General features: G+C 36.1%; 1 protein-coding gene across 2 annotated transcripts in view; it reads right to left on the bottom strand.

The window, feature by feature from the left end:
* The window catches only part of OLA1 (Obg like ATPase 1), a 103,575-nt gene that overhangs the window by 44,298 nt on the left and 46,006 nt on the right, over positions 1 to 13,271 (bottom strand). For both annotated transcript variants that reach the window (XM_074145005.1, XM_074145006.1), the window contains one exon: positions 10,209 to 10,384. In XM_074145005.1, the coding sequence (XP_074001106.1) occupies positions 10,209 to 10,384 (176 nt within the window). The remainder of the gene's footprint in view (positions 1 to 10,208; positions 10,385 to 13,271) is intronic.

Consider the following 13,271-nt stretch of genomic DNA (forward strand, 5'->3'; position numbering starts at 1 on the left):
TCCTAAAGCCTGTCTAAGCACATAGTTGCCAATCAGAACTTCTCTTCTACATTTGTCTGCTGCCTACACTGACACTTCTAAACCCATTTTGGCACAGATCTATTTTTTCAGAGTTCTCGATTAGGTACCTGACTTGACGCTGTTTCCAACTGTTGTTCTAAAGGAGCATTACATGGCAAGCTTCCACAGAGAAAGCCGACCAACAACTGAACATGCTGGGAAGAACACACAGCTGTATACTTGCATTTATTTTGGTTTTACAGAGGAGGTGGCAAAGTATTGGAAAACTTTCTTTAGATAAGAGGATGGAAACTTCTAAGCAAATACAGCATTTATGTCTGAAGCTGGTGAGGCAGTAAAACACAAAGAAAAAATTGTAAAATAACTATTCAATCAAAGTCAAATTTTCTCTGATGGACTACCTGGGCAGTCGCACCACACAGAATGTAAGACAGACAGTCCAGAAACAAAAAAGAGGGACAGATGAACTCAGATTCCCCTGCATTAATGGTGATGTCCCATTTAAATGAGATTTAATATGATCCCTTTATAAGAAATTATTAAATACTAATGACAATACACAGAAACACAACTATTTCCACATATTTCTTTTTCACTCAACTGCCCCAATACTCTAAACAAACACACAAAAGCACATTTTCAGGTTGTATCTCACGTAGCACCATTTTTAATTTTATTAATTACTTGTATTTAGGTCTGGTAAAAGAGTATGAACCGACCTTTTTATCTTCACTATCACTGTAACAGTCATTTAAACACATTTAAATCACTACTCTAGTTAACTCCGAGATGCTTAATAACAGAATACAGAGCAATGATCCACTTTGTTTTATTAGATCCGGCCTCCCCAGTTGCACACTTTGAGGTCAATCTGTCACCAGCAGAATGATCTACTTCTCCTTGTTTGACGAAAGAGGTATTCTTGTTCTGTTTGTCAGCTAACAACATTACAGCAAGTGCCATTTAAAAAAGCCACCAAAACCCCCTCCAAAATCCAATTTACTTACAGTTGTCAAGGCATCTGAAATACAACAAACTTCATGAATATCAAATACCAGTGTTTTAAACATCAGTTAATTTCTGACTATATCCTTGGCAATATATTTAGCACATGTGAATACTTAGTATATTTAGCCATATGCAATACAGCAATTATAATTTATGTCCTGCTCTCATTTTTCAAAGGTGGCAAGCAGTCAACCCAGAAATGCTAAGCAGGACTTTGACAGTACATCCCAACAATATAAAATACTATAAAGAAATACATTTAAATTGCATTTAGGAGCTTTATCAAGACATGCTCATGAGACAGTACTGTGTAGAAAAATGTGCATACATTAATAAACTCTCTGGATGGATGATAGTAATAATGTGTGCCAATGCCAAATTCTTCTTACAGCATGAGGGACTAAACTGAAGCTTGGAAAACTCACTTGCCTACTTGGCATCAGAGAATTGTGAGTTTTTTGTTGTAAATTAGCAGGGCATGTAATTAACTTCCACAAATTTAATGAAGAAGTAAGCAGTTGTGAGGATTATCACTTCACACTTCAAAGTGCAAGTGAATTCTCCGTGATCTTGCATGCAGTGCAAAAGTCTCCACTACTACAGAGAGTAACTGTGAGTACAGTAGGCTTCCCCCCCCACCCCCTCCCAAGGTAGATGTTTCTGGGAAGTATGGAGTGTTTCTCAGCACCTTATTCATTCCCTTCAAAACTTTCAAGATGTAATAACTGACCAGCTCCCTGTAAACACTTCAAAAGCAGTTAAAATGTTTCAATTGTCCAAAATGCTATCATTTTCACTGCTCTGCTCCTAGAAAAGCTATACGGAGTACCTAAAATGTTACCTGTAGCTCTTATTTAGTTCCTCTTATTTCATACAGAAGTCCAACAGCATAGCATATCAATAACGAAGGTAGTAGTGAATAATTAATATATTCAGACTTCCATAAGGGATCTGGCTCAGTGACATAAGGCATTTAATTCAAAAAACACCACATACACTAAAGGGAGTCAACACCACCTAACCAGTCGGTCTCAGAATGTAACTGTAAATAGAAAATCCAATGAGTGTGTTTCTGGTGGCACTCCAAACAAATTATTTGCATTTCACTGGTTATCATCTTTCATCAACAGCCTAAAAAAAGACCACATTAATGACACAGATTCTGAAAATAGAAAATTACTAACAACGTGAATCATGAGTATAGTGACCAGATCTGCTAGACAGATTTAGTGACAGCAAATAATGTTTTTCAATACAATAGACTCAAGTTCATACACTTGTTGCGTGGGAGACGAGGGAGGGTGGGTACACTATTTACAAGGTAGAGGACTTCCCCCTTGTGAGAATGACTGAGTAGACTTGAGGGTCGCACGCAAATGAACTATACTGTAATTAAAAGACTAACACAAACTTTGAGTATATAAATAGGCTAATGTCCAATGTGAAAAAGTCTACTATTATCTGTCATAATATTTCAACTTATCTGTTGAAAAACTGGAGAAAAATAAGAGGCTTTGAAAAAGTACCTTTACATGAAGACGTGCTTAAATATTTTGCTTTCATTCTTACTGCATTTCATATATATAATTAACAAAAAAAATCACATAGTACAGGGTTTTTCACAGTAGCATGCAGAAATCAAATGGCTGAGAGCTGAAGCTTGACAAAAGCAGTCTAAAGCTGTGTCTTATTTCTAAGCAGTAAAGATCATGAATCACTGGCATAGCTTATGCAAGTTACAGTGCTTTATCTCCAGCTAGAAAATATTAAAATAAAGGTTAATTTTTTCCCCTAAGAGATACATTCTGTTTTAACCACAATTGTGAGAATTAAACTGCGATATGCAAGAGATCAAACTAGATAATAATTACTATTCCTTCTGGCCTTCAAAATAGCTATGATGGTTCTTCAGATACATATAGAGAACTGTGCTGAGGTAAAAAGTACTCATAACTAGTTAAACCGTGCTGCACCAAAAGCAATTTATTGTGCACACACCAATTTCGTTGTTGACACAAGGTGTATGCTGTGCACTGTGCCCACAGTCCTTCCATTCATGGCTTTCCTTGGAAATCTTTTTCAGATCTACATAGCATAGCCTCAGCTCTCCACTTTCCTGTGGGGTTCCTGCCAATTTAAGAAAGTGACACTGAAGTGACAAAATAAGAATTTTTATTCTTACTTTTATTTTTATTGTAAAAAAAAAGTTTCAAAACAATGGTATTTTCAAAGGACAATTAAAGACAAATCTTGCTGTTTAAAAAAAAAAAGGGCTAGATCATGTTTTTCAATTGTGTTAAGTGCTTAAATAAGCTGTAGCAGCTGGGTGCAAGAAAGAGAACAAGTCAGGTACTGCATCAACTGGAGTGACAATGAGCTCCTCTGCGGTACAAAACAATGTCTAATCTCTTACAATTCCCTTGCTCACTGACTTTAATAAAAATACAATGGAAGAAGTAATGGATTTAGGACAAGTGTATTATACTTTCTTCTATTTAATACCTTCTAACAGAGCCGGTACAAGCTGTACATGATATAAGATTTACTCAGAGCTAGATGCCAATAATGTTTATGAACCACAGCAAGTACTTTCACCCAAAACATCCTACAAACATTCCAGGCAATGCAATTCATGTCAATAATCCCCCAGTTCTCCTGTGTGGGTCGTCCTTTTGGGTTCTAAGGCATTACACATAAAATTATATAGTCACTTGTAGCTTCTCAAAGAAAAAAAGCAGGCAAGAATATAGAAAGCAGTCTGTCTACAAGTGATTACTTCTAGCAGTTCAGAAATGTAGAACAGAGAAATTTCACTGTAAAATGAAACATCTTCTGTAGAGTTCCACTAAACTTTTCTTACTGAATTAGTCTACACACACTTATTTCCACATAAATCCACGTGCGAATGCCTTTGTTCTAGATATGAATTAAACCAATTGAAAAAGGTGTCTTTTTCAGAACACAACTACTCATATATGGAGTTATTTTGCTGTACGTATGTACTATTTAAAAATTACACCATGGCTTGGATCTAGACATACCCAGACAGACATTTTACAGAAGTAATTTACAGAAGTAATTACTTTAAGTCACTGTTCAAATTTACACAGGAAAGATCAGCCTTGACAGAAAGTATTTAAGCATTGACTTCTCTTTGGCTACTGATAATACCAAAAGAAATCCAAATGTGTATTTACATTTTATGTACTTTTAAGTCAGGCTTTACTACTGATTAATTCACAAACATCTGCCATGAATATTTTCCTGTTACATTCAAAATGTTCTCCAGAATGAACTTTAATTTGCTCTAAATACCACATTAAGCACAGTAAATGGTCCACTAAAGATTTTAGGCCTAATTATATGCATTAAGAATATAAATATTTTCTCAATTCCCTATGATTTAACATTTAAGTTACTAATTGTAACAGCCATTGGCAGAAAGTATTTCAACAGTGTATGCATACGCTGCTCCTTTCCTTCCATCTCCAGTGGAACAAACTGGCCTCTCAAACTCTCCTCACAAAAGGAGACCAAAGAAACTTGTGGGGAAAAAAAAAAAATACAATTCATTGCTGTATTTATCTTAAACTTGGAAAGCAAGAAAGGTGAAAATTCCCAACTGACATCATCAGTTAGAGGAAATAAGAGTTCATCCATCCGTGAGAACTCTGGCGAGCACTTGCAGCATAAGGTCAGCGAATTCTGCTCGGTGCCATCCCATTCATCAGAATATTGCAGGAAGGAAAGATTTTCACTCCGTTTTCACCTAGTATATATTGGTAACAAGAAGAAACTGAATCTACCAGCTGTCCGCTGTTTGTGAAGTATTTCTCACACCATATCAGTAATTTTAAATGAACAAAAAAAATAATCTTTCAAACAGTTACTATATTATCAGGACAGGACTAAGACATTAAATCGAATGGAGGGGGAAGACAGGGATTAAAGCTACTTAAAACATCATTAGGAGGATTTTGCTTTACTCCTCAGAGTACGTATATTCTGACAGATACTTGTACTCTACGATTCTAGATGGTTCTGGTACCATTACATTGAAAAGGAGTCCATAACTTGTTCTTTTCATAATTGCAATTACTTTAGCTCTTACAAAATGTGTTTGATTTGAAAAACTAATCTTATTTTAAAATTGACGGACTTTAACAATGGAATTTAGACACCTCGCAGGACTTGTAAAAGCACTCCTTTCAACTGAAAACTGGAAGTTCAAATGCAGTGAACATTGACCCTGACCTACTGTAAAAGCCACCTTTCAACTGAAAATTGGAAACTCAAACACTGCGGGCATTGATATTGACCTTAAGATTTTGTCTGCATATCACTAACATCAATAATCTGCGTGAACTCAACTATAAATAATATTCTTATGGTCAGATATATAAAGCACATTACCATTACCACTAAGAATTATTCTGTGCTGGAATTCAAGATTCAGTGCGCTACCAAAGGGCTGAAGGAAAAGCTATCTACTGCAGAAGATCAGTCTCTAAGGTCTAGAACTGAATCACATGGGAAGAGTAATGGGAGAGAATCCTGCAATAATGTTCACTTAACTATATTATATTGTATTAACTTGAAGACTTCTGTCTCCAGGACTGAAAATACCATAAATTAAAAAAATATATATTTTTAAAACAAGTTTTGAAATTTGTACATTTTGATCTATACTCATACATATTTGAATTTTACTTTGAAATCTCCTGCTACCCAAAGTGACACGTGAATAATAAGCTAATAATAAAGTTTAACTCAGTATCTTTCTCATGTCTCTGCAGATACCAGCACCACCTTGATTCAAAATATAATATCAAAATTACCCTGATTGCTTTCTGAAATAATATTTGCACTGTTTTAATACATGAAAATAACAGGAGTATTTTTATTTTATAATGTATCTTTAAAAGGTTATAGCCAGTATACTGAGTCTGAAATAGTAGTACCCTTAGTAAAAGCAGACAGTCATTTCTAAGAAAGCAGTGAGAACGCTTGCAAAACAGCAAAAATATATGTGTAAAGGAAGCTATTCCAGACCTATGTCAACATTACATGTTGCTGATCTTGGACCACATTGTGTCATTGATTTTAAAGTAAAACTTGAAAATAATTTCATTGATGGCTCCTTAACAGCAGTTGGCTATTTTATTTCTGCTGCCAGGGGATTGAGAAATCAATTCTCTGAGAGACAGGACAAACAGTTAACAGTGTATTCAACTGCAAAGCCAGGTCACTGCACAAAAGTGAACTTACCAACTGTATGCAATGTGGGCTTACACCAGGGAAAAATAATAATTAACAAATTAGAAAACAGGTGCAAGAAGGTCGGCAATCAAAAATATCAGATTTAAGAACTGTTGACTGACACAGACTGATAATTTTATATTTTTTTCTTGTCCTAAACCTTTTGGAGATTTCAAACTATCAAGTTACAGTTGCAGAGGCTTACTGATAAAGAGAATCCTCTAAAGCAGACAATTCATATTTATGAAATGAGAGGAATGACTTCTACTTTCAATTAGGTTCCATGACACACACAGTGAAATCCCCTTTGATGCCAACGATAAGTTTAAACAAGTCACACAGAGATTATAGCCGCTTTGAAATCAGTAACTTTTCCTTAGCTTTCATATTAAGGTTATTTGTTATATTCAGCAAAGTACCAAAGGAAACACATGCTTGACTAAGATCAACGTTGTTCCTTTTCTTTCCTCACCTTGTTTGTCTTTCCGTAACCTTATAACAGTGTTCTTTCTCAATAGATCTGAAAGTGCTCTCAAAAAAAGTGGAAAGAAATGAAAAATGCAATTCAAGTGCTAGATGTTTTTGTTCACCAGAGGAAAGCAAGCCAGTGAAAGGTCTGAAAGCGATATAGGTAAGAAAGCTTGCAATACCTTTATCTGAATGAATCACAGAACTTTCACAACTCTTAAGACATTCTCAAGTGTCTTTACCTTAATAAACTCCCAGAAGGATGGGGAAAGGAAAACAAGGAAAAGGAGAGAGACTAAAATTTTAGCACTATGCTTTTAAAACAAAACAGAAACCAAATCAACCTACAAATACCCAGGTTTTCCCTTGTAACCTCCTAGTTTTCCTGAAAGGGTAAATGACTGGGAACACTCAGAGCATAGACAAGAGCCGTCTGTTGCATACCTCTGCCGTGGAAAGAACATATTAGCAACAGCTATGTATTATACTGGTAATTAACTTAAAAAGGCCAATCCCAGTAAGCTCTCTGCCTTTTCTGCACTGGAAAGAGGAAGCCTTGAACAGTATCCACAAGCCGTACTACATTAATTACATTACAAACGGTGGTGGACAGGGAACCCTCTTTGTGCCCAACAAGCTCACCATAAAACACAACAGACTTGGGAAGTGCAGAATAATCAAACAGTCAAAATAGACTCCTAACATTTGGCTACTGCTTTAGGGAGGCATAATCTTTAACTATTTTTTTTACCAATCCCATATGGTTTCCCTGCTAGACCCATAAGTCATTTACCACACAGTTAATCACACAGTATACTATATAAATGCAATCACAGGTCTTCTCTGCAATACAAAACATTAAAGGAAAAGAGGCAAAGCAAACTGTACAGAAGTGCCTCACAACCCAGTGGCTGAACACCTAAATAAACCCATCTGGTGGCTGGAAAAGCCAAACAACGGCTGTTATAATCTTAGAACTACACAAATGTATTTGTAGAAGCTGTGTAACTAGGCTTAAGGATTGATTTACCAGGAAATGTAACCAGGGAGAGCTTTCACAGGCCTTTACCATTAAAAAAAAAAAAAGTCCATTTCACTAAGGTCTAATGTCTACCTTACAATTCAAGCATACAATCCACAAAGGAAGACAAGCAAGAAGATCCAAGATCAGCAGGACTCAAAGACATGATGCCCCACAGCACTTCCCTGAAGAGATTCCCTAGTGACTGCAGTTCCTACGTGCAGCCTTTGTCTCAAGGGGAGCATTAATTTGTGCCTTTCCACTCTGTTCAGCCACCCTTTTCCATGAAACAAAGGAATTTAATGCCTTTGAAACCTCTATTGTTGTTGACAAACTCAACTGAGACTGGTCAAGCGTAACAGCTGTTACTGAGAACAGTACTGGTGGAGCAACACCAAGAACCTGGTGTTTTCTGTGCATGTGTTTATAAAGAAAGGATAAAAAAAAACCAAGGTGTGACAGGAAGTGTAAGTTACAAACACAAGATGACAAAGTCATTTTGACAGGTGAACTACAGAAGTAATAGTTATGAGATCGAAAGAACAGGCAAAGAGAAGGGTAAGAAACTGAAGCTAGGAAAAGACACATTAATAATGCAGATTTTAAAGTTTTCTTTAATTAATTTAAATTGCATTGGGGTTTAAATTGCATCTGAGTTTATTTACTGCCTCCCTTGATTTGAGAATAATCTGACATTTTCTGTTTTCAAACACATACCAACTTCCTGTAGTTGTAAAATGAGTAAGAGCAGCTCTACCAAACAACAGTAACTCTACTTACCACCCACTACACTTACATGATGACTATTAAGAACTTTATTTAAAAAACACTTCGGTTATGTCTCTTTGCAATCACAAAAAAGTGCTGACTTCTTCCTTAGGCACAGGAAGAACACAGAGTATGATATGAAATCCTCAAAGCACCTAGAAACTCAAAAACCGGACAAGAACATCTCTGTCATGAGGAGCTGAGCTGTTTCCAAAGACAGCCACACAAGAAAGCAAGCGAGAAGAGCTCAAGACTGGCGCAGAACAGCATTCACAACACTCCTCATTTTCATCATCTCATACCATGTAAAATTTAGCCTTAGGCTGAGCTTTGAATTCGCTAAGGACAGGATTTTTGCTTGTCCCTTTCGTTAAGATGAATTAAAAGGTGAAAGACTGTGTGGATGCTATTTGAAACTGCAGGCACAAGCTTCACTGTTCCTCTAAGCAGGTGCAACCTTTTGTAAATGATAAAAATCACTGCCCACACGTACCCAAGGCTGGGTTGACATGTCAGATAAGACCTTAAATGAAGCATACTTGCTCCTCTCTCTCTGAGCTTACATAAAAGCCTTCAAATCATCCAACAATAGGTATTTTTTTCTGGCTTAGAACAATCAGAGAATAAAGTACATTTCAAGCCAGATGAAAAGTAGTTCTTCACCAACAGAAGCTACCAAAAAAGTGCTTTTTAATGCTGCATCATGAAAATTAACATTTTGGAGAGGGATGGTTACTTTCAGTTTCTATTCACTTCCAAACACTAGGTAGGGCCAACAAATTTCATTGCATTTCAACGCTGATAAACTAGACCACCAGCACTGATGACAATGTTTTTCTTAGCACTTCCTATCTGAAAATACATGGGAAAACCCAGTATTTTTTACTACTTAATTGTTAAGCATAAATAGTCTATTTCCATACTGATACACTGCTGTAATAATTAGAGAATGTACTTTATATACCACCTGAAATATTTACAGAAGATTAACGAAATAAAGAAAAATTAATAACTAGACTACTGGCAAAGTGTAGCAGACTCAAAAGTCAAGTGGCAGTAAAATAATAATTTACAAAAATATACTTTGAAGTTGATAATTATTATACATTTCTAATTTATAAAGAAACACCACTACTACCCTGTGATAATTGAGCTCATTTAAGCAGTCTTCCACAACAGCATTCTAAAATTAACTTCAACTAACAGTCTTTATTCAATATGCACTAAAAGACAAAGTGCAACCACACCAAAAAAATGTGTTCACTTGGAGGCTACAGGAATATTAGTATGAATACCAGACTAGAACTTAACAGCAAGAATAATTCAGAAGTGACTACTGTACTATGAATTACAACTAAACACTGATGCAAGTTTGATGAAACATTGGTAATTCTGATATAAAGCTGCGTCAGCAAGAAAATAAGTTAAATTTAAAAAATTACAGTTAGCTTCATCACTGAAGTCTTACACGGTCAACACATCAAAGAATTCATTCTAATAATTTTTTCAACACAATAATTGTTTTAAAATACACATAAAAATAGTAGTAGTGTTTTGTATCATACATATGGGAGATCAATAACGAAACCCAACAATACAAAAATTTCAATTCAATACAGAAGGTACTTGATGACATTTTTATAGGTCATGTACTTATACTTACATATTCAGGCTTTAATTTCTTGTCTCCTCCTCTTACAGCTACTTTTTCAAGCTTGTCTATACTCTGCATGATCAGCTCCTCATCTTTAAGTCTAAGTTCCTCATGGATTATTTCAATGTCACGAACGGGATCTACACTTCCTTCAACATGAGTGATATCGTCATCTTCAAATGCTCCTAAAACAAAAGAACACTTATATTACATATTGAACTAAGAAGACTAGAAATATATTTACAACATACTATTAAGAATCACAAGAGTTTGAGATGAAAGAGTAAAGTCAGTAAGGCTGTCATACTTCCCCAAATACAAATGTCACCTGCAATATTTTATACCATACCGTTTTAGTCTGTTAATTTACGTATCTGCTCCAGAATCCAAAGCTTTATACAGATACATACAAAACACAGTGCTTTCCCATTTCAGGAAAGCACTTAACACATCTTTCTTTAAGAGTTTCTTCTAAATAGTTTCTTTAAGAATTTCTTCTAAAGGCTAGAGCACTTTCCTGAAAATAGGTACCACTGTATTCAACAGTATCTAACCTGGCAGTAGCAAACACAGTGGCTAAATTGAACATTGCAGAACATTTTCATACAAGCAGTAATGACTAAAAGACTCATGGAAAGAAAACCTTACAAATCACCCTGGCAGCCCTCACTGGCTGACCAATTTTATGCATTAAGAAAAAAAAGAAGTTCTAGACAAAGAATTCTGAAGTTCTGAATGACTCTTAGTGTTTCCAAGGGAAACAGGGCTTAGAAAAAAAGGCCTGAAATCATCTGGCAGACCTCGTCCCTGTTTCAATCTACTTTATCACTGTGGTTCTGACGGTGATTAGATAATGAACCACTCAGACACACAATTTACACAGCAGCTAATTTCATCGGCCTGATTTGAGGGTATGGTTTTTAGGGGGCCATCAAAGAAGCAGATGAAGGTGCATTTGTCATATATGAGTGACAACCATTCACACTATCTGAACAAAATGGTGCTGGCCCTTATTAGAAACACATGCTATTATCACATATTTAAAGTGCAGTTGAAGCCATAATTTCAAATTGCCAACTGGAAACATAAGGGTAAAACAACCAGATATTACTGAAGCATGTGTGCTGACTTCATGCCCTTCTGAAGACAATCTGGCAACGTAATTCAACTAGGATTTAAATTAATCAGATAAGCAGCATCACAAAACAACCACCCCACCCTCCAAAAAATCAATATATATTTTTAAAAATTAAAGTATTAACAATTAAAAATAGTCTATCACTTATTCCTGGATCAATTTGCATGCCTACCCTGTAACATTAAAGATATGCCTGAGAAATCAACCACAAAAATAATTTTATTTTAATATTACCAAAATGAAAATCAACTGATTTTTTACACGGGAGAAAACCCCCAAGGCATTCCTTGTATTAAATATAAGATAGGAAACAGGGTAAACCACAAACAATTCCTTAAAAGATATACAAAAAGTTGGGGTTCTTTGTTGTCATGCAAATCTTAAACTTCACCTTTTTTTTTAAACTTACTGAGAACAGTGGGTTTAGATTTGACATCAAAACACACAGCACACAGGTTTAAAATGTTGTTGACAGTAAAGTGTCAAAATCATTTTCACATAAACTTATGAAAAGTCTTAAAAACAGTGGTTATCGGAAGTTCTTTCCTCTCTCATCAGCTGTCTCTCCAAAGATGGTCAATGAGCTCCCTTGGTACAAGAAAAATCACCTCAGCAATAGATCCAACTCTGATGCTGGCCATGACAGGAAAACAAGCTGCTCTGCCAAATGCAAACTCACTGCACTAACCCATGCCAATGCCAGGCAATTAAGGAAGGAAAAGTCTACCTGCCCAGCCCTCTCAACAGATTAGTAGTATTTACGCAGCTAAAAAAGAAGTTTCTCTTTCTTCCTTATATCAAGAAAAAGGTGTCCATTACCATCTAAATAATACATTCTCAAGTTGTTTACATCTTCCTTCTGCATTTGGTGTCCATAGGTTTAAAAAACATCAAACCCCCTCCCCATTGCTAAAGCCACGAGAAAAGCCCCATGACTATAAAGATCTCACACTCAGAACATAAAAATAAAAAGTAAACAGCTTGTTTTGGTCTTAAGGAAGAATGATTTTTTAATTAATTTAGTGTAATTCCACCCCTATAAAACTGGATATATACATTTGACCTTCACTCTCTTCTCAGACCACTAAATGTTTTAACCCATGGACACGTCAATGTTCTGCCAGAGTTTTCTTCAAGTATCCTCTTCCATTCAGCTGTCCCCACGCCTGTGTCAGCAGCCATCCTGCAGCTCCGTCAGGCAAGATAAATACAAAAAAAGACCTACCAAGTCTGGCAGCAGGCAGTTGCTTGGTCAGGTAAGGAGCCCCTTCACTGAGCTGATGATTTCCCATTCAAGGCAACAATTTAGCCTTCTCTCCTCCCTCCTCACTAGGTTGCTTGACTCTTCTCACGGAAGAAATGAACACTAGTTGCATAACCCTTTAAAACGCTGGATTTTGAGCTTACATTTTCAATTCTACATTTAGAGGAAAAGTGCATTTTCCTAACTTGGAAAGGAGAAAACCTATCAACAGGTGTGCTGACAAAGGTCACAAAATTCCCTTCTAAATAGATAGGAAATCCATTAAATTAATTGTGGCAGATTTCTTTTTTTCTCTTAAGTTATCAGGAACACTTAGAGGAGAGTACTTAAACCTCTTCCCATTGAGACAGCCACAGTCCATAAGGAAACAGTAGGTATAAGACTTTGTATACACAAAAGGTCAAACTAGCAACAATGTCCAGATTTTGGCATAAACTGAGAGACTCTTCTTGATAAGCAAGAGGCATTGAGCTTTATTTGTGAATCTCTTGTTTAGGGTTTGTCAGCGCTGACTTCAATCACCAACCTAAAACAGATCAGCCTCTGACTGACAGCCTAGCCAGAAGTGAGACAGTGGAATAATCAAGGGAGAAGGAAAGGAAAAGGGAGAGAGGCACTGCTATGATGAGAGAACCTTAGTTATAACTTGGTCTCAATATCTGCATGGTAT

Source organism: Numenius arquata, chromosome 3 (assembly GCF_964106895.1).
Source record: "Numenius arquata chromosome 3, bNumArq3.hap1.1, whole genome shotgun sequence".
Classification (NCBI taxonomy): domain Eukaryota; kingdom Metazoa; phylum Chordata; class Aves; order Charadriiformes; family Scolopacidae; genus Numenius; species Numenius arquata.